The sequence below is a fragment of the Taeniopygia guttata genome, chromosome 4A, assembly GCF_048771995.1.
Source record: "Taeniopygia guttata chromosome 4A, bTaeGut7.mat, whole genome shotgun sequence".
Lineage (NCBI taxonomy): Eukaryota > Metazoa > Chordata > Aves > Passeriformes > Estrildidae > Taeniopygia > Taeniopygia guttata.
In genome coordinates, this window is record NC_133029.1 from 4,847,811 (window position 1) to 4,870,386 (window position 22,576).

General features: G+C 44.2%; 1 protein-coding gene across 1 annotated transcript; it reads left to right on the forward strand.

Annotated features, from left to right (window-relative positions):
* The first annotated feature begins 13,826 nt into the window (after positions 1-13,826).
* CHMP1B (charged multivesicular body protein 1B) lies at positions 13,827-22,558 on the forward strand. The gene is made up of 8 exons (XM_030272459.4): positions 13,827-13,959; positions 16,195-16,292; positions 17,009-17,155; positions 17,928-17,996; positions 18,141-18,248; positions 18,598-18,641; positions 18,945-19,017; positions 19,586-22,558. The coding sequence occupies exons 1-8, from the start codon at positions 13,944-13,946 to the stop codon at positions 19,628-19,630; spliced, it is 600 nt and encodes a 199-aa protein (XP_030128319.1). The 5' UTR covers positions 13,827-13,943; the 3' UTR covers positions 19,631-22,558.
* Positions 22,559-22,576: the final 18 nt, after the last annotated feature.

A 22,576-nucleotide genomic window follows, 5' to 3' on the forward strand; every position in this document is an offset into this window, starting at 1 on the left:
CATTTTTATCCTAGTGATCCAGTTCTCAGATCACTAAACCCAAGAAAAGTCATTAAAACGTACTTAGTTTTGAGGTCCTTCCTGCACAAATAGTCTGTGGGTTTGGCCTCTCAGTATTTCATAAAATCCTGGAATGGTTTGGGTTGGAAGGGACCTTAAAGAGCATTGTTCTACCATGCCACTATCCCAGGGTGCTTCAAGCCCTGTCCAGCCTGGCCTGGGACACTGCCAGGGATCCCAGGGGCAGCCACAGCTGCTCTGGGCAGGACACCTGCACAGGATGTAATTGTCAAGGAAATCTAAGGAAACCTACGTTTCAGACGTGCAAATAGAGGGATTAAGATGATTGAGGAGAAATCAGTGATGTGAGCACCATCACCTGCACTTTGGCCACTCAGTCCTCCAAACTGTGCCTTACCTGCAGCTCTGCTCTTCCCGGAGTAGAAAATGCTTGGCTGCTGTGTGATCCTCAGCTCTGGAACCAGGATCTCCTCCAGCGTGGCTCTACTTGGAGATGGTCCCACTGTAAATATTCTGTATGCTCCTCCCTGTACAAGGCATGGTGTCACAGACTCAGTTCTGGCTTTAAACACCCAATTTAAAATCCAAGCTTCTAAAATTTATTATCTTTGATCAATTACTTCACTGATGGATGGGCTAAAACCTGGCATGGGATGAAGTTATGGCATTTGTGCCATTTTTAGTAATTTCCATTGCACTGTGACACTGAATACCTTTGCTGTTGTACAATGTTTAAGTTTGCTCAGACACAGACCTAAAATGAGAGATAATTTACTTAACTGTTCTGAGAAAATATGCCAAATGGGTAAGCCATGATTAGTTTTGAAAAAAGTGCAGGTTTAGTACTACAGTGACTCATAACAATGAGCAAAAAAAAAGGTCATGAAAGTATTTTAAACTGCATTTTATCATAGGGAAATATAAAATTACCTTAAATAGCTGTGTCTGTACTTGACCTTCCAGCACCCAGATACTTGTAGGCTGGCTCTTGGGTATTACACCAAAGCAGGATTTTAACCTTTTCTCCTAAAAGAATCCACAGCAAGGAAATACAACCCTTGTTGAACATAAAAGTCCCCAGACCAGCTGTTATTCTTTAGGGCCCTTAAAGACATCTTTCCTCTTGGGAATAGTTTTATGACAGAGCAATTGCAGCTACTGCAAAGCACTTCACAATTAAAGAATCCCACTCTGGAGAAAACTTCATTTTATGTCATAAATTTAGTTTAGAATATTTTATATTCCCAGCTCTGAAAAGCATTTATATATAAATTACTTTATATTACTGTACTATTTTTTATTTATTTTCTTTGTTTATTATTATTACATTAATTTATATTCCTAGTTCACAAATTGTGGAAAAGAGGCGAGGAAACAATTGAAAATCACAAATTCCAAACACAAACCAAATCTTGGCCCCAAAAAGTTTCTTTTCCAGTTGCCTGGTTCCTGGGCCACCAAAGCCAATCTGGAAGGATCCCTGGACAGGCAGCATTTCTGGAGAGAGGAATGGGATAGGAGAGCATCTTAACTCTTAGCCTGTGCCAGGATGAAGTCCATGGCTTGCCCAGCCATTGTATGTAGCTATTGAGTGATTAATTTGGCAAATTAATTAGTTAATGGCCCTCCTGCACTTAGGAAAAGGTACATATCTTTCTTTTTTCCCCACTTTTTATCACTAGAAAATTGCAGCACCACGGCAAGGCTGGGCAAGGGAATGGTGTTCAGTACACTGAGAAAAGTTCACGTTCAATAGGCAATGAACCCAATTTAATGTCAGGCAGGGAGAGATGGATCCTCTTGGAATTGTGCCTTTACTCTTTGCACATTTTCAGGTAGGCAGATGTAAAAATGTGCCATGGTGATGTCATGATGCTGCTGGGACTGGCCACAGGCAGGCAGGTCAGGAATGCCACCACATTTTCCAAGGGGAAAAGTGGCAGGAGACTGGGTGAAGGACAAGGACATCTCTCTGATGACATCCCAGGGCCACTCAGGTTGCTGGGACTCCTGCTCCTGTGTTCAGTAAAGCTGGGATTTCACCCAGCTCCTTTTGTTTGGTTTGGAAATGAGGATTTTAAAGGCCACCCCTGAGGCCAGGTCCCTAAACCTGGACTCTTGCTGCCTCTCTTGCTTTGGTCCTAATTCCAAAAAACACTTAATATATCTGTAAATATATTTCCCACTGGCAAACTCTTGAGCAAACACCTCATTTAAAGATTTGCTTATCTCTAATTCCTTGTGAAGAAGTAAGGTATTACTCCAAAGGAGTAAAAAGGGATAATCAAGCTGTAAATCCTCACAGTTTCTATCATTTATAACCAGAGCTTAGTCATCTTTTGACCAGTGACGCACGGCGCTGATTTCTTGCTGAATAAAATTGTAGAAGCACAGCCAGTTTTTCACAGAGCTTGGAACTGTGCCCTTCGTGGGGTTTTATGAATGCAGAGCTCAAGGTCCATAGTATGCCATGGATAACCTAATGCAAGGTCATGTTTTGCTGGAATAATAGACCCTAAATCCTCCACAGCAACGATGGGGTCCAGCCCTACCTGGAGATTTTATCAAATTTCACAGGGATTTGGCTGTGCAGAACAAGTTCAAACTGTGAGAGTAATAAAGGCAGTTGTAAAACGATGAAGATTGGAACTGTAAAGGTCAGAGCCTGATCTGCGCTCCCCCAATTCTCACAGGTATTTAGATCTGAGATACCCTGTGCATTTAGCTCGCTGCTCTGCAGTTCAGCAAGGTGGAAGAAAATCATCTTTACCATTGGAAAATTCCATCACAAGGCTATGTTTTCCTTCTAAAACTTCAGAATTTCATGTCATGAATGATGCATATTCTGTCTCAAAGGAAATCACCCCAGAAGAAACATTCCCCATGGCTTTTACTTTAGGCAGAGGCTGCTGAACCAGGATGGGAGTGTGTAAAAGTGCATTTCCCAGGTGAACTGGACATTCACTTCTGCACACACATACACACACAAAGAGAGCAGAACCATAAGAAATGTTTCTTTCCAGCCTGGCAGAGTGAAGCCAGATTGCACACAGGACTCACAGAGCACTGTAAACTCTTTCCTCTCATCCCCAAGCACCTTGGATTGAGCACTTGGCCAGGATTCAGAAGGAACTTATATTCAGTTTAGTAGCCACTGAGTGGAAGCACTGAGAGCTCCTTGCTGTGCAAATTTCTCTTAAGAAAGTCCAAGAAGTCCATTGAGGTCAGGGCTTTTATAGGTCCTGCTCCCTTTTATGGAATTTTACTCTTAAATGTGAAGCGACTTGTTAATTTTGAATTGCCTAAACCCAGAAGTGGAGAATATTTTGATTCATCCAAAGAAACTCTCTGAAGGCCATCAATGCTCAGAATGAAAATTAATCAAAACAATCAACCCCCTGAGATTAGTCAGAATTAGCTCTTTTCCTGTACTGGTCTGTATGAAATAATTCCTTGACCTTTGACCAGGGAGAAAAAAGTTAAAAAGCACAAAATAAGCTATAAAAATGACCATTAAAAATTTCCTCAGGAAATCTATTTAAATGCTGATGTCATTTTCTCCAGTCACCACTTCAGTTTTACTCTGTGTTAAGCCAGAAAGGCACCATCAGTCACAAGGAGGGCAAGGTTTGGCCAGGCAACAGCAGGAACATGGAAGAAACATCCAAGGGGGAATGCACATGCAAGGGCTGCCAGGAAGACCCTGCTCCAAGATGAAAAAGACATTTGAGGAAAGAGGTGTCTCCCTACTCTGGAATCTGAGGTGGATCCTGGGACATGAAGCACAGAATGATTTGGGTTGGGAGGAACCTTGAAGGTTTCCTTGTCCCAACCCCTCTGCCATGAGCACTCAGCTAGTCTTGCTCCAGATGTCCAGGTTTGGAGAAGCTCATTGAAAGTGTTGAATTTAAACAGAGGTTTAACAGTCCAGCAGGTGAGAGGCTGCAGAAAATCCACTCAGGATCGTGACTCTATAATGGAGTGAAGAAGAGGCCTCTAACTCCAGGCAAAGAGTGGTGAGTTCCAGTGTGTTGGAAAGCCAAGGGGAACAGAAGATGTGGCCTCATAAATCTGGTTATACTTCCAAAAATATACTGCAGGAACATGAGATGCTACTGGGAACACACAGAGTGCAGCACAGTGTTCAGCAAAGCATGGTAACCTAATTTCCGTGTTACATGAAAGAAGAAAACCCTGACTCATATTTTATGAAAATTGTAATGGTGAATCAGCAAATTACTTCTGTTTATCTCCTCCAACGTCAGCACGCTGAAGTCTGGAGCAACCTGAACTAATCCCAGGGCACTTTTAAATAGAATATATTCAGGCCAGCTGAAGCTAGGCTAAATGGGAGCAAGCAGGAATTCGTCATCAATGGACAGCTGGGAAGCTCAGAAAATGCTGTTTCCTGCCTGTCCAGTCAGAAGGAAAGACAATCTCTGTGTGTGCCCTTCACCTCTGACTCCTGTATCAGATCCCAAATAAAAAATATTTACACTTCAGAAATGTGTGGCTGTTATAACACGATGTCCCTGGATGGCAAATGCTGATGGCTTTGTATATGTGCCTTTTTACACATATCCCTGTGGTGGTAGGAAGAAAATAAAACTGCACAGAAATCTATAACCTGATCTGGTTTGTTTAGCTGCTAATCCAATCTTCTCTCCTAGTAGAGCTCCAATAATTTGATTGTGTTGTGTAGGGCACTCTGGAGCACCTGAGGGATGAGAATGAAATACTGTAGATGAGCAGAGAAACTGCTGAAATGCCTTCCTGCATCAGTGCTCTGAGTAAGTCATGAGATTGCTGCTGCTCACCCTCACACCCAGGTGAGGACACACAAATCCATGAAACATTTCACAGATGTTTTGTCAGGCATCGGAATGGGGCTGCCCAGGGAGGTGGCAGAGTCCCCATCCCTGGAGGTGCTCAAGGAATGACTGGAGGTGGCACTCAGTGCTCTGGGCTGGTGACAAGGTGGGGATTGGGCACAGGCTGAATTCGATGACCTCGGATATCTTTTCCTACCCCAGTGATCCTGTGATTCTGTGATCTCCTGCTCCAGGGCTTTTCCAGCCGTCCCAAGCTGTTGAGGGGAGCACAGCAGGACCATGGACAGCCATGCACCACTGGCATGTTGGCCCCCACTGGAAGCAGCAATGTCCCCAGTAGGGTCACACCTGGCCACACACCTTCCTGTAGGTTTGTTGCACTCACTGGTGCTGTAACAGCATTAACTGCCTGTAAATTCCCATTATCCCACCCTCCCCCTGGTGAGAAAATTGTAACTGTGATGAGTCTCCCCTCAGGCTCCTCTTGTCCAGCTGTACAGACCAAGTGACCTCAGCCACTCCTCAAGACCCTTCACCATCTTTTGCCCCCTTTGGACACTCTCTAATAGTTTAATGTCTTTCTTATTTGTGGTGCCCAAAACATCCCCCAGGACTGGAGGCGAGGCCACCGAAGTGCAGAGCAGAGCAGGACAATCCCCTCCCTTGCCTTGTGTCCTCCAGGACAGGGATGTCTCTCCCGGCTCTCAGGGCACCGCTGACTCAGATCCACCATCCATTGATTGGGACCCGCAGGGAAAAGAGCCGGGATGGCCCTTCCCGTGCCGAGGGGCAGAGGCAGGAGCAGCCTGTGTCCCAGTGTGTCGGAATCTGCAGGTATTGATGGTTCTGAGATTGTAAAAAGTCTCTGTCTTTCTGCCCCACTTCCAAAGAAGAAGTCATAATTAATCTGTGCTGTTTCAAGGTTGTTTATTCTGTTTATCTCTAACATGTTCTGCTGCCCTGCCGCAGCTCTGTCCTGCAGGGCAGCGTGTGGGGCTCTGCCCTCAGTGGGATGGTACAAACATTAAATACCAGAAACTACCTGTGCTGGATTTACAATAACGTGCCAATATCTGTCACCTACGTTGGACAGTGTGTCCCCAGCCTAAACCAACAGAAAAATGCCAACACCACAGTGAAACATGGAGGGCATGAAGAAGGAGAAAAAGGACAAGACACACCCAATTTCCTCCATCTTGTCCCCTTTGAACCCCTACTCTAGAAACATAAAATTTTACTTTTTCACCTGTGCCACACTTAATTATTACTCATATCAAACACTCAGAGCTGGTAATTCATCCTGTAAGATTGAAAACTCTTTTCCATGGACAGAGATCACAGACAGTGTCTCTGGGGGCTCTGTCCAGGGGGGTTCCTGACCCCTGCCAGGGTCCTCCAGGGCAGCCAGAGGGAAGCCCTGGCTTCCCACACCAGCGGGGGCAGGGGCCGCTGGTGGCACCGTGTCCCAGTGATGGAGCAGCGCCTGTTCCGTGCCGGAGCCCGAGGCCAGAGCTGCAGCTGGACTGACCTCAGCGTGACGGCAGCAGCGCTGAGTCACCGGGCACGGAACAACAGGAGTATTTGCACATTTGCAGAGTGGAAAGGCTCGGAGCAGACTGGATGGGATCGTTCAGGGAGAAGCAGCCAGGCTCTGCAGTGGGATTCGTGCGCTACAAAGAATAGTTTCATGGGCTTTGTGTGAAAAGAGCTGCAGCAGAGCCTGGTATTATTATTTACTGAGTTGTGCAATATTGCAGCAATCCCAAAGAATGACAAATGCTGAGCGATTCCTTCAGAGAATCAACAACTCTGATAAATGCTGCACTGAGAGGAAGGATTTGTTTTGATCATCATTGAGAAAACATGTTTGAAACACTCGGCACAGCACAGACAGCCCTGGCAGCAGAAATCTGAATCCCTGGAGCACAGAGTAGTCACGTAGGCTCCTGGAGGTTCCCTGCCACACGATTTCAGCTAGGGAAATAAGGGGGAAAGCCCTAAAAGTACTCTGGAGGATTATTTCTTAAATGCCCCAAATTAAAATGCAATAAAAGGTAAAGCAAGGGCATAAAAATACCGTTTTACCTTGGAAAAAAATTGCTGTCCCACATAAAAGCTTTTGAAGTCTCTGGGCCTTTGGAGGTCCTTGTCTTCTTCCAAGGCTGGGCTGAGTTTAACCGCAGCTATATAACCCCAAGGAGTGGCAGTGCCATTCCTGGCTGCCGTATTGATTTATTATTGAAAGGAGGTTAATTTTTAAAAAAGAAATAATTTTGATTTTTTATCTTCACGCTGGTTCTTTTAACTGCTTTTTTCCACTAGTCTTTTTCCAGAAGAAAAATCACTTCCCTGTCACATTAACTAAGTTTAATTTTCTCCTTAAATCTGTCCCAGGCTTCTCATTTGCTCAGTGGTTAACAGAGTATTTTCAAAGGCTAAATATTAATCTATTTAAGAACAGACAGAAGGCATTTGGGGGGAAAAAAATAAACATTCAAATAATTTTCAGAACTAGCAGTTTGTTTTCCTCAATCTATTTTGAATGAAACCCCGCATCCCTATTTTAAATTGAACATCCACAAACCATTGCAGAACACAACCAGTACAGCTCAGTAGAAGGTTGTGCCAGTGCTCCTGGCAGAGATAAGCTGGAAATGAAGCTTATTCAGAAAATTCATTATAAAGTAACAGGGAAATCTTAGTAGTAAAAATAAATTAGCCCAGTGATGTAGAGCCCTTTGGTTTTCCCTGTCCTACTGGCTTTCAAAAAGACCTAACTTAGATTTACACCAATTTTTCTGAAAATGACACAATCTGGGGGACCTCAGAGATGTAGAATCAGATCATTAATGCTGCTATTGGAGAATTAAATGGTTTTATTGAACTGATTCTTTCATGCCCTCTGGTTGCTGCCTTTCAGAGCCTGACAGGTTTGCTCTGCATTCCTAAACACTTCATTCTGGTCTTTACAGTCTGGTTTGTCTTCATTGATCCACAAAGAGACAGGACAAATCCCTCTGCTGCTTCAGATAAATAATGCCCATGGTGGAAGAAGTTTTCTTGCCATGAAACTTTAAAGGAGATGGCAACATTTCAAAGGACAGACAGAAGGTCTTAAAGGCAATGATGTTTAAAGAACATGGAATATGACTAAGAGGAGCGTGAATTAAAACAAACAAACAAAAAAGACCGAACAAAAAAACCAAACCAAAACAAAAAACCCCCAAAAACAACCCACTACAATTTAAAAATAAGATCATATATAAAATATATAAAATAAAATAAAATCCATTTTTTTTCCTAAAACATTAATTACTGGACTGTCTGCTTTCCCGGAAAATCATGTCATTTCTGGTGTGCACTCTAAATGAGAACAATTTTTGGTGCATTTTCTGTGTAACAGAAACTCAGTTTTGTCCACTTTCAGTAGTGTCTTTTAGGTGGAACTGTTACAGGAGTGTCTCAGTGAAAGAACAACCAGCAGTTCAGTGCTGAACAAAACCAGATTCAGTTGCTCAGAGAAGCTGTGGCTGCTCCATCCCTGGAAGTGGCCAAGACCAGCTTGGGCAGGACTTGGAGCAACCTGGGATAGTGGAAGGTGTCCCTAACCATGGCAGGGAATGGGGTAGGGAAGGGGTTTAAGGTCCCTTCTATCCCAAGCCACTCCATGGTTTTATGGTTATCTTCATTGAGTCATGGAAATGCTCATTTGGGGATGTAGCCATGCAATGTGTGGTACAAACATTGTCATGATCAGCAGGCCTTTTACACCCACCAGAACATCCCTGTTTATCCAGGTCCAGAGCTGGATTTTGCCATCATCTCTCTCCTGCAGAGCCAGGACTGATTTGTCGTTCCCTCTTTGAACTGGACTCGTGCAGTTGCCAACCACCTGCAGTGGAAATCTGGTGAGTCACCAGCATTTTGGACCATCTGTAATTGTGAGCTGCAGAGTCCTCCTTCTGTGGTGAATCTGCTGCAAGCAGAAAAGCAAAGTGGCCAGTGGGCAATGTGTGCAGGTCCCAGTGCCAGTGCTGCTCCATCCAAGCTGCCTGGCTCGTCCCAAGGGATAACATCATCCCTCCTCCCATGGCCAACTGCTTCTGCCTCAGAGATGCAGCCAAGATCCCACATCCCCCAATGTCTTTATCACCTTAATTTCTTTTTGCTGTATGTAGAATTTCAATACGAGTCCAATCCTTGTATTGCATTTATTTGCATACCCTAAAACCTGCATTTTAATGACAAGTGCTCTCTCAGGGTCAGAGTCCCAGCAGTGCTGTGTCTCTGTGGATTTGCTCGTCCTGATGTTCTACCCCCTGAATTCCTATTTAACATTTGCTTCCTCTTGCGCCTCATGCGTGACTGACACCGGGAGTGACTAAGGGAACAGATCAATTATTGTGATTAAAATTGATCCTCATCGCTCTTGGTGTCACAGTTCACAAGCCAGCGCTCATGAGCTCATTTGGCTTGGGCCTGTAACCATTGCACATGGTGAGAATCCCACTGAGCAGAGTAAAATCATCACTACGTCAAAGTTAAAGGATTTGATCATCACAAGAATAAGAATCGAGCTGTGTTTGTGGCCTTTATACCTACTGGCAAAGTCATATTTAGGTTTGGCTGCATTTCAAAAATGACATTTTATAGTAAGAGCCACTGCTTGGGAGGTTTGTGCAATATGGGATCTCAGGTACCATGAAAGGAAAATGTACCTTTGTTCTCTCTTGCAAAACATGAAGGGTATTCCTGAGGGCTTGGTTGAAAGGCGTGAAGGGAATGCCAAATATTTGTAACACACTGCACTGAAAAGCTCATTACATTTAACAAATCCTGCGGTGGTCAATTCTTGCATGTGAAAGCACACAGGAAAGGGAAAAAATAGATGTAAAAGAACATGATGGAGGCAGAGTGAAAGAAAGAGAAAGACTGAGCTGAGACACCACAGGCAGAGAAGGAAAATTTTATGTAATGAATGTTTTCCACCTCATCACCTCTAATGTAAGTGCACTCATTAAACTGGCAAATCCACACACCTCCATCATGCCTGGAAACTGAATTCTGCTGAGTTTTCAGCACTTTTATTTAATAATTCTGATTTTTTTTCATATTTTCCATTTGCTCCTTCCCTAGCTCATCTTTTTGTGAAGCTCAGTTTGTCAGTTTTATTTCTCCAAAGTGCTACGGAGGGAGCAACATATAATTCACAACTCAATAAAATTTGAGGAAAAATAAATATTTGCTGCATCCAAGATGAGACGGAGGATGTGTAGGAGGGGAGGATGAAGGAGGTAGACTTGAAATTGCTGCTTTTGGAAGAGATTTGCAAATTGGTACCTCAGTGCAAAATGTCTGGGATTCTAAAAAGGATTGATCAAGAATTGAAATAAAAAATGCAGGAGGGAACTGTTCAGAAATTGTGTCTGTGCGAGGTGATTTCAGTCTAATGAGCAGTACTGGGCACCCATGATTGTTTGAAGGTAAACCAATTTATTTACAATTTTTTTTGGCTGGAAAAAGCCACCAACGGCACCTTCACCTTTCAAAACCTGGGATACAGCAAATTCCTCATTTTAGAGGAAGACGGTCTAGTCCAAGAGTTCAGAGATTAATTGACAGCTTTATTCCCTCCTAACCATTGGTGACTCAGATGTCAAAAACCAGGGACTCCAATGTCAAAGTTGTTCTTTTTCTCCTGGGTGAGAGAGGCTGGAGGGTCTGGGCACTGAGCTCCTGTGAGCAAAGCCTCACTCTGTGCCCAAAACACAGCTCAGGAAGGACCCTCCTACACTTCCAGCTGTTATTATAATGAAAATATTTCTAAATTATTAAATTACATAGGTTTCACTGCAATCTGTGCCGACATCTTGGTGTGTTTCTACACCTGCACCCACAGTAGGTAACATATTTAATTCAGGTTGCTGAAGATAATTGCTTGGTAATGTGTTTCTTCCAAATTTAGTGGTTTTTTTTAATAACGAAAATTCAGTGATGATTGCCTGGAAAAAAAACCCAAACCAATAAAATATATTTCTTTTTTAACTCAGGTAGCTTATGTTAAGGTATAACATCAGGATATTTCCTCAGCAGTCAAAAGGAAAGGGAGATTTCAGCTGGAATTTGTGAGCTAATGTCGTGAGCAGCTCTGAGGAGCTGCAGCCCAGTGTGTTTCCTCTTGTGACACCTGTGTGACACTGATTGATGCTTCTCCAGGTTTAATTGAGGCAGAATATTGCCTGCTCTTGTTTCTGAGCAGGTTTTGCTGCTTTGTTCTCTAACACTGTTGTGAGTAATTAGGCCAGGTTCACTTCTCTTTGACAGCCCTGAAATGAATCATTTTTTTCAGAGTAGATGATCCCTCTAATACTTCATATCTAATATCACTGCCGCCTCCAAATTGTGTCCTAATGAGAGAGTTCCAGGAATATTAGAGAAAAAAGAGGTGGATAGTCAATGATCTAGTGTCTGCTTCTGACCCTGGAAAACCTTACACATTTAAAGAACTATTACTCATGAGAATTACTGTGCAAGCTTCCGGGAGGCTGAGCACAGGATGGTTGTCCAAGCAGGAATGGACTCTTTTAAACAGAGAACTGCTAAATATGTTAAATCTCTCCTCCAGCCCTCCCAAGATGTGGTTTAAAACCATAGAAAATAACACTTCTGTGAACTGGTGATACTGAGAATTATCAGATGCAGAAAATATCATATTTTCCCATCTCCTGGATGAAAAGGTCCTTCCTGCAGACCTCTCCTATTACACACATGGAGTCTGTCACTGCTGTGGTGTCACCAGTTTGGTTTCAAAGCTTTCACAGCAAGGACTCAGTGATCTTTAGCACTATAAATTCAGACTCCTGAGACACCAGCAGGAATAATCAGTTACTGGCTTTGCTCAAGTGTCTTCTGCCACACTCTTTGCAGTTCATTTGCCACGAGCACTCCTGTGTTATTACCGTATCCACAACTCCTACAGGCATTTCACCTGGGAAGAATTGCCAGCTCAGATGCATCACTCCTCTGGCAAGTTTTGTCTGAGATGCTTCAGCAGAAAATATCATTAAATATAGATCCTGGTGGGGAGGAGGCTGGACATGGCCCAGCCCACAGCCCCCAAGTCCTGGGCTCATCCCAGTGTGGGCAGCAGGAAGGGAGGATTCTGCCCTGCTGAGCTGCCTTCACCCCGGGATCCAGAAGGACGTGGAGCTGCTGGAGCCAGTCCAGAGGAGGCCACAAATGATTAGAAGGGATGGGGCAGCTCTGCTCTGGAGAAAAGCTGGGAGAGCTGGGGGGTGTCCACTGTGGAGAGGCTTTGGAGTGACTTAATTGTGGCTTTCCAGTACCTGAAGGAGCTGAAGAAAGACGAAGAGACACTATTTATTTATTACACGGCCCTGGAGAGATGGGACAATTGGGAGATGGATTCAAACTGAAGGAGAGGTGTCCAAAGGAGGGGACATGAAGATGGTGAAGTGGCTTGAGGAGCAGCTGAGGGCACTTGCATTGTTCAGCTGGAGGAGACTGAGGGGACACTCAGGGAAGTTACAGCTCTGTGACGGAAAGCGGAGGGGCAGGTGCTGCTCTCTGTGGTGACAGGGACAGGAGCCAGGAATGGCTGGAGCTGTGCCAGGGTCAGGCTGGAGATCAGAAAAGGTTTTTTTTCACAGAGGGTGTCGGGCATTGCCCAGGCTCCCAGGGCATGGCCCCAAGGCTGCCAGAGCTCCAGGAGCGTTTGGACAACGCTCCCAGGGATGCACAGGGTGGCATTGTTGGGGCGTCTGTGCAGGGCCAGGAGCAGGACTGATGATCTTTGTGGATCCCTTCCAACTCAGGATATTCTGTGATTTAGACTGACTATGTGAAAAACGCCAATCACTTGGTTTTTAGAATTTTAAAAGTTTAATAATAATAAAATGGTTATAAAAATAGTAATATAATTAGAGTAATAAAGTTTGGAGTTAGGACAATTACAAGACAATAAAAAGCAAATAATTATGGACGTCCGGATGCTCTCGGACACTAAGTCACGAACAGCATACCTTGTGAACACAGGAATAATCTTAAAAGCAATAGCCTTTTGCATATTCACATATCCTTCATGGTAATGCATACATTCTATTCAAAACAAGAACTCTGTCTGTTGTATGCAACTGCCTCCTTTAATCCCCAAGGTGTCTTCAAGTCTGAGCAAGGCCTGAAGAAATTAGCTTCTTCTGATAAGAAAACCATAAATTCCTTTTCTCTGGAAGATTTAGGTGTTCCTCGAAGCGAGTATCTCATTCCTAAAAAAAAACTTCCCCCACATACATAGTCTCTATTTTAACATTATGTTGGAACTTAAAACTATATTTAGCACACTACTTAAGAGAATTAATGTTACAGTGCGCTCGGGCTATGCTTTTCCCCATTTCCAGGGACTCCAAAAAATGTGACTCTGATCAGATAAGCCTGGTCCCCTCCTTCCTGCTGTAACGGGGCTGGTGGACAGCCAGAGAAGCCCTCCCTGTCCAGAACCTTTCCTGTTCACTTTCTTTCCCCCCGGATCTCATGGAATAAAGAAGCTGCACAACCATATCGGGATTGAGAGCCTCTTTTGAATATTTGCCCATCTCCTGGTGTTCCTCCCCTCAAGGCCTCGTATCTCTGGGCTAGCCTGATAATTTAGGGGCTGAGAGAGGTAGAGCATCAAATTAATTAAAGCATAACTTTCTACACATTACACATACATTGTAACATTTGCAAAAAGCCAATCATAAAATATGCATTTTTTGCACAACTATTAGGAGGAAATTCCTCCCTGTGAGGGTGGTGAGGCCCTGGTATAGATTTCGCAGAGAAGCTGTGGAAACATCCAAAGCCAGGCTGGCAGGGATCTCCACCACCCCAGCCTATGGATGTGCCCGTGCCCTCAGCAGGGAGGGCCGGGATGGAGCTCCCGGTGCCTCCCAGCCCGGAGCCGCAGGCGCGGCCCCGCCCCGGCTCGTCACGGGGCCGGAACCCGGAGCCGCCGGAGCCGCCGCCGCCACCGCGGGCCCAGCGCTGCCCCAGCCCGGTCCGGAGCCGCGCCGCTCCCCCCGGACCGCCAGCATGTCCAACATGGAGAGTATCCTCGGGCGGGACCGCGGGCGGGCCGGGCCGGGCCGGGCCGGGCCGGGGGAGGTGGCGGTGGTGGTGGCGAGCGAGGCCTCCCCGCCGGGAGGAGCCCCCGAGGTGGCGAATCCCCCTCATGGCGGGGCCCGAGGAGGCGAATCCCCCTCATGGCGGGGTCCGAGGAGGTGAATCCCCCTCATGGCGGGGCCCGAGGAGGCGAATCCCCCTCATGGCGGGGCCCGAGGAGGCGAATCCCCCTCATGGCGGGGCCCGGGGGGCAGCAGCGGGAGGGCTGGCTGTGACACGGGTAGGAGTGAGATCTCCCAAGCTCGGAATTCCCTTCTAAAGACGAGAAAAGCAACAAGGGATCTGATATTCTACATAGTATCTCCCGGGGGTGTCAGAGGATGGTGCCACTCAGTGTTCGGTGCTACCCAGCACCAGGGTGAGAAGCAGTGGGCATAAACTAAAAACCAAGAGTTCATCTCAGCACGAGGAAGGACTTCTTTCCGTGGAGGGGGCAGAGCACTGGAACAGCTGCCATGGAGGTGTGGAGTCTCTGTTTGGGGAAATCCCAAACCCATCTGGACGCGTTTCTGTGTCACCTGCTCCAGGTGACCCTGCCAGGGCCGGGGGGATGCGGTGGGTGATCTCCAGAGGTCCCTCATAACCTCAGTTATTCCGTGATTCTGTGGTTTCACCCCCCTGGAGGGACAAGGAAGTGAGTGGGAAGTTCGCTGTCTCTTCCCAAGGTGTGATGAGGCAGTCTGGGCTGGGAGTGAGGAGGAGGAGGCAGGGCTGTGGTGGATGGAGGGACAGCCCAGTTCCTGAGGCAGAAACCACAATTTATAATTAAAATAGTATACATGGGACAGCAGAGACAGCATACATATGTGTAAACTGGAGTGACGTCAGCTGGGCTGTCCCCCAAACAGCCACCAAGTCAGCTGTGCTTGCTGCTCATGGAAAGAATTTACACGCAGAGCTCTGTGTGGGCTGACTGAAACTTTTCTTGCTGTATAAAACCATCTTCACACACAGGGGCAGAAAACTCTTACAGAGCCCAGAGGTCTCAGTGTGGTTGGAATGTGCAGGCAGTGCTGGCATTGCCGGCTGTCCTGGAAGGGATGGACAGGATTGCTGGAGCAGCTGACTGTGAGTCACAAACTGAGGTGGAAGTTGGGTTCCACTCAGTTTGTGGCGTGTTGAGAAAGACACTTGAAGGGAGGAGCAGGAATAGGTGAGCTGAGGAGGTGGCAGGTGAGCTGGTTAAATGTCAGGTAAATTCCTTAGCTGAGTAACTGAGGAAGTTATTTCAAAATAAACTGCTCTGGTTCTGGTACCTACATTAATAGATATCCTGAATGCAAAGTCATGTTGGTACCTGTTTGTAGCCTGCTTGTGAGTTTATAGGATAACAAAAGACATTCCTCATGTTTCCAGGTTACTGTCAGAGTAAGAGGAATGGCTGGACTTTAAAGCAGAAAACAGCTCTGGAATAATTTATGTGCTTGAAATATTGAAGAAATCTTAAGTACTTGTAATGTTTAGCTTTGTGCTTCCACTTAATTGTTAATCATCTTAGTACCTGCTGCGTCTTCCTCTTGGGATATGACAGGTGGCAGGAAATAAACCTACAAGGCTTTTTACTTACATGTTGTTTGAGAAAGACTGATATTATTTGGAAGGTTTCATCAACAATATTTTAAGAGAATGGTTTTGATTGTTATTTTTTACAGCGCCCACTCAATTCTCTGTCAGTAATAATTTAATGCAGTCATTCCAAATCACTCTGAAGGCTTGTCTTACTGTTTTCTCGGAGCTTTCTGTTTAAGCAGTTGAACTTTTGTTTTTAAAGTTTATCTTCCTGACTGAAGCACACTATGCCCAAAAGTCAGATGACAGAGCTGTTGGGGAGCCTGGGATCACTCACATGACCCAGGGCTGGGAAGGAGCTGGATGAACAATTTAAATCCAGGATCTTACTGGGTTGTAGCTGGCTGTGTCCAGCTGAGCCAGTTTGCTGTTACACAGTTCATTTGTTGTGTTCTTCAGTGTCTTTGGGGTTTTTTTGGATGGGGTGGTTCCAGGCAGGTCAGGAAACCACATCATTTCACTGGGAGTCGCAGGCTTTGGGTGTGGGAGTGAAAGTAACTGGCAGAGAGCCACTCTCAGTTCCTCTTGGGGGGTGTTTGGTGGTTGGATTTATCACTCTGAAATAGGGTTGGTCCCTTAACTTGCACTGCAGAACACCTGTTTAATTTGAAGTTTGCTGCAAAGGAGCTCAACAGGAACTCCAAAAAATGCGACAAAGAAGAAAAGGCTGAAAAAGCTAAAATTAAGAAGGTAAGTCTGAAGCAAATTTTTAGATCAGTTGGTTGCCTTTTGGGCAGGAAGACATCTGGTGTTTTGTTATTTCCTTGGTGTGCATGCTAATAATCATGTGGTAAATGTTTGTGATTTAAAATATGTAACTATAAATGTTCCTGTGTTTATTAATGAAGGATAAATGAGGATAAATCCCTGTGCATCCTCGTGGATGACTTGTGGCATTTGCTTCCTTAGAGGATTGTATTGTATGTGCTTTGGTAGAGACTGTTGTTCTCAGAGTTAAAACCACTTCATATTTGTCAGCTTGTATTAAATGGGCTTGTGGAGAGGAACTTCAGAACAGCTTCTGAGTCCTTGAAGTAGTGAAGAGAGAGACTGAGTTGATTTGATGTGTTTTTGCCCATGAGATACAACTGTACCACCTGTGCCTGAGTTTGTGTCGTGAGACTGAAACTATTTTCAGGAACAGAAATTGTGTTTCTGCAGCTCTGCAAAACTGCCTATTTGAAGTGCATTCTTTCCAATGCCTCCCTTGGAAAGGAGTTCTCATCTTGGAAATATTTGGGATCTATTGTGGCAAGAGGGAGGGATTTATTTACTTTTTTAATATAAAAATATATAGTGACTAATTAATGCTTCTTTCAAAGCCAAAACAGACTGCACAGGAATGCTGTGTACAAGAGCTGGGAAGGGTGAAAGGCTTTTCCTTTTGTCTCTCCCTCTTTGCCAAGGCCATCCAGAAGGGGAACATGGAGGTGGCGCGGATCCACGCGGAGAACGCCATCCGCCAGAAGAACCAGGCCATCAACTTCCTGCGCATGAGCGCCCGCGTGGACGCCGTGGCAGCCCGAGTCCAGACTGCTGTCACCATGGGCAAGGTGAGGCCCTCCCCATCTTGCAGGGGCAAGGAGGAGACCTCTCATCTTCTCTGCAGTGGCTTCATCCCGGCTGCAACAAGTTGGGAACTTTCGGGTTTAGAGGTAGTCAAGAGTAAATCGGCTGCTGGAGTTCCTCTGGCTGCTGCTCTTTGGATTATTGCACAAAGATACTTCTCCCCTTTAAAGTAAAGTCATGAGGTAGAAGTTGTGATTCTAATAGATAGTCGTTTAAGATAAACTAATTTACTGCTCTTCACCTCGAAAGTTTATTGTGACCTGTGGACCAAGTGTATCCCTTAACAGAGACGGGTCTCAAATCTACAGAAATTAATGTCATAGAAAGCTCATCTTTAGTGACTTGTGCCTCAGAATATGTATTTCAGTGGCTGAGTTAATTTTTAGAGCTGGGAATGGTAGGAGCTATTTAAAATATGACATTCCAGATGGCAATAGGTTGTTCCCTCCTATTTGGTACTGTCAGAGCTGTGTGGACAGAGATAAGAGACCTGAGTAAGAAATACCAGAATAATTTGGGTGGGAAGGGACCCTAAAGCCCATCCAGTGCTACCCCTTGCCTTGGGCTGGGACACCTTCCACTATCCCAGGTTGCACCAAGCCCTGTCCAGCCTGGCCTTGGACACTTCCAGGGACCCAGGGGCAGCCACAGCTTCTTTGGGCACTCTATGCCAGGGCCTCACCACCCTCACAGGGAAGAATTTATTCCTAAATTGCTCTTTTTTACCTTGTAATAATTTCCTTCCCCTTGTTTCAGGTTACAAAGTCGATGGCGGGGGTGGTGAAGTCTATGGATGCCACCTTGAAGAGCATGAACTTGGAAAAGGTAAATAGACTTAATTTTCTTGGAGTTGACATCAAAAGCCAAAGGCACAAGTTTTAAAAAGGGAAATTCACTCCAGAGTTTTCCAGTTGAGATGTATTTTTACTGTTATCTGAAGATAAGTGATTTGATTCATATTTTTCATAGATATCTGCACTAATGGACAAATTTGAGCATCAGTTTGAGACACTGGATGTTCAGACACAACAGATGGAAGACACAATGAGCAACACTACAACATTAACAACGCCACAAGTAAGAAAGATAAAATATGTTTTAGCAAGGTGATCTTAAATTATGTGTCTAAACTGTTCATTAACTGCACTTGAAATGCTCAGGTATATGTTTGGGGTTTTTTACAGATAAGTTGAATTCTGTAGAAGCATTATTTACAAGGCAGAGTTCAATTAATGTAATTTTAACTGCTGAGCACCTCTGCTTGTTATTTTTGAGTTCATACCTTCTAGTGATTAAGCCCAAAACTATTCTGCTGAAGGCATTTACCTTTAAATCAGTTTTGTTAAAATAATTCCCATCCTCTGAAAATCTAACAGGAGATTTGTCAGAAACTCCAAATGCAACAATCCATTTTCTTTTCCTTTAGAACCAAGTGGACATGCTTCTGCAGGAAATGGCAGATGAAGCAGGGTAGGTGAAATTTCTATTCCTTTAGAATAAATCTTGGTTCCCACAACCCTTGCTGATTGTATCTAAGGTCAAATACCCTTGTTTTATAAGCTGTCTCTTGGAAGCAGAGAAAAAACTCAATTTTCCTTTTACCTCTGGACATACCTGACTTGTCCTGATCATGAGTCAAAATTACTCACCAGCATGTGTAACTCTGGGCTGTTCAGGATGTGCTGTCTCACTATTCCTCTGCTGTCAATTATTGTGCTTCCCCCTTGATCCACCCGTGCCTGACTTGGTGTTTGCTCTGTTTTCTCCTGTTAGCCTTGATCTGAACATGGAACTACCTCAAGGACAGACAGGTTCTGTTGGTACAAGCGTGGCCTCAGCAGAACAGGTAAATGTTGAATTTCAGTGAGGTTGATGTTTTCTGGAGAAATGGGATGTAAGAATTAATGCTTCACTCAGTCAAAACAATATGCTAAATTGTATTTCAGCTATTCCAAGGAAACTCTGTGGTTAAAAGTCTTGTTATCAAAGTAATTTTAACAATACACTTGTTGAACATTAAAGGGAAGGGACCTTAAAACTCATCCAGTGCCACCCCTGCCATGGGCAGGGATACCCTCCCCTATCCCAGGTTGCTCCAAGCCCCTTCCAGCCTGGCTTTGGACACTCCCAGGGATGGGGCAGCCACAGCTTCTCTGGGCACCCTGTGCCAGGGCCTCCCCACCCTCACAGGATTTCAGCCCCCTTGTCCTATCAAATATTCCACATTCTTCGAAAAAATTCTTCCCCTGCTTAATTTTGTGTTCTGAAACTCTTTCCTCACAGCCATGCTTGAGGTCTTAAGCAAATTTTGTTAAGCCATGAGAGAATTTCTCATCATCTGGACATGAGATGGCAAAAGTTGCTTTTCCTGTTGCTGATGGTTGATTTTCCCTTTTTATTTTCCAACTGTGCAGGATGAGCTGTCACAGAGACTGGCCCGCCTACGTGATCAAGTCTAACTGAACAGAGCTGCACTTCTTTGGACCTGCTTCCAAATTTCCTGTCTGGAACTAACCCTGCACTACACTCGAGGTGTAAAACAGTCCAGCTTAGGTGTTTGAATACTTGTAATATAGAGTACTTCACTCCCAGCTTGCTACTCTTTCTGAAATACATTAAGTCGCCCAAAAATATCAGCTCTAATGTCCTTTTCTGTACATTTGGAAGTTGATCTATTTTTTGCAAGCTTTTTTCACAAATTCAAGTTGATGTTCTAAGTCAGCTACTAATGGTGGTACATTCTAGTTCCAAGCAAAGCAGAGTGTCAGATATATTTTAAATTATGAAGTGTTTTTTTTTAAATTATGAGAACTGTTTCTGGTTGGAGAACTGATGTGATGGATCAGTTCAGACAATTGTAGATCATTTTCTCACAGAGCCAAACTCCTGGAAGATGCAGGGATGGACAGCGTGGATCTCCTGGAAAATGGCACTTGTTGAAACAAATAAGTGGACTTTGAGTTTTTTAGTCTTTAAAATTTAGGATAAATGTGCTGAAATTAACAGTTTAGTTAAAAAATGAGTTACCAAAAGCTGATTTCGTATAACTGGGGACTTGTATGGTGGCATCACTTCAGCACAGGAGGAATAAAGTGTATTTTTGGACTCTTTGCCAGATCTGTTGCTCTCTGCAGATAACATCCCATTGTTTTTAATATTCTGGTTGTATGGAGGAGCTAATATTAGCAATTCCTGTATATTTCTGCATACTAAGAGAGTCTGGCTGCTCTCAGTAGCTTCAAACTCTTGTTGCAGTTGTAAAATAAGAAATGGTTGTAGAAATTTGTACCAAGACCACTTGTGATGTGTTGTGATAAACAGTGATGTTCAAATTCTCTTCCTGATTTTTTGGGCTCATTTTTATTTTTTGTCTTTGTAGGGGTGAGGGAAGGTGTGGAGCACCAGGCTTGGAATTGATTCTTACATGCCTGGTGTTCAGGGCCACTTGGGTTTTCCAATGTTAGGGAATTGTTTAAGGAAAAACTAAAAACTCAGTTTTTTATTGAAGCAGGATTTTTTCAGTGAAAATGTGCAAAACCAATGAAACATTTCAGTTTCAGATGTTATTTTGAATATGTTACTCAACTCACTCCAAGGGTTGAGCAGGATGTTATGTACTGAAGTAATCAAGGTTTGCAAAAATAAGGAAAATAAGATAGACAAAACAACCTGAATTGTTGTGGGATTCTCTTGCACTGGCAGCTGAACTAAAACCACGAGTTTAAAATGGGATCTTTTCACTTGTTAGAAAGTGACATTTAAAATAAATGTAAACACCTCGAGTGTTCCTCCTGTAAACAGGAGAAGTTGGAAGGTTTTTAAAAACCACGTACTGACAGCTGTAGTTTGGCTATGATTCCTTCCAATGATTAATAAAACATCCTAGAAAGGAACTTTTTCCTGCATTTTCTTCCCTGGCTGCTCTGAACATTGTAACCAAGGTCATGGTGTATCTATGCAACCCAGTTACCCAGCTGGGGTGACTGTGTGCGTGCCTTTGCTTTGCTGGACTTCCTTCAGCTTTTTAATATTCAGTTACTTCAGACCATGGGGGTGCTGGAAGCTTCCTGCTGTGGAATCACTCCACGCCAGAGTTTACTCAGAGCTGTCCAGGAACTGCTGAGGAGTCAGTGTCTGAAAGCAGACAGCTCCAGCTACTGTGTCTGGCTTCTGATGTTAAAAATGATGCTGCTGTTAGACTGGTTTGGGCCATTCTGGAATTAGTTGAGGGTCAGACAGCAATTCTGAGCTCCTACATGGTTGATTTTCTCAGTCTGTTGCCTTGCTGTGAGCCTTGGAGGGATTTAAAAATAGACTGGGACTGAGGTTGCTGCAACAGAAAGGTTAAATAAGCTTCATTATTTTATTGATTGTTGTGGAGTTTTGATCTTATCCCAGGCTGGTGAACTCCAGAACCAGCGCAGATTTCCAATGTTGTCCCTTGAAAGGAATTAACAAACACAAAGGTTTGACTGATATAATTAAGGTTATGTCTGGGGGACTGTGGTGCAAAGAGGTTTAGGCAGAAATAGGTGTTTGAGACGGAATTTTTGCCCTGTTGACTCCACTCCAGGAGCTGCTGTGTATTTCAGCTGTGCCAGGTCTGGGGCTGGCAGCTCCTGTGTACAGAACTCCTGCCCTCTCCTGGGGAAATGCTTTCACTCCTGGCTGGGAGCTGCATCCAGAAAGGTTGACATTTTCAATACATATATTTTTCTCATGGCATTTGGAAATGCTTAAATCTGAAAGTTACTCTTAAAGCAATATTTGAGTTTCATTCTTCCTCCCTTCACGCTCCTCAAAACATTTCTCTTCCCTGAGCAGCCCTGGCTCCTCACTCCGACCTTGTTTTGTCTCTGTAAGTTGACTGTTTTTAAAGTTCATTTCATGTTAAATCACTTGTTTGTGCTTTTCTGGAACCTTATTGCCAGTAAAAATTTCAATATTTCTGCTGATGAGCAGGCACATCTAAAGTGAAACATTGCTTGAAATGTTGCTGGATGGTTTTGCTCAGCATTCTTATCCTCTATTTCTAAAACTCTTTGTGGTAGCTTTGTCTTCATTAGAATCCAAAACAAAGCCATGCAAAGCTTCAGATGAAAGGAGAGGGAAGCAAAACAAAAACAAGAACTTTAATGTCATGATTGCAACGGGATAAAACTTACAAAGTTGCCTTTATGGAGATCCTTGGAGCCAAAAAATAGTGAAATTTTGTTAAACATAATCAGCAGTTGTGTATAGACATAAATTCTGAAGCTGATGCCATGTATAGAGAAGAGAATAATTTTTGTAGCTCTGGTTGAGTTCACTTTGAAAACTGCTTTACTTGTATGGGACAGTTTGTAAATGTAACTGCAGGTGGAAAATAAAATTGTACAGACAACTCATTCTGGGTGTGTGTCCAG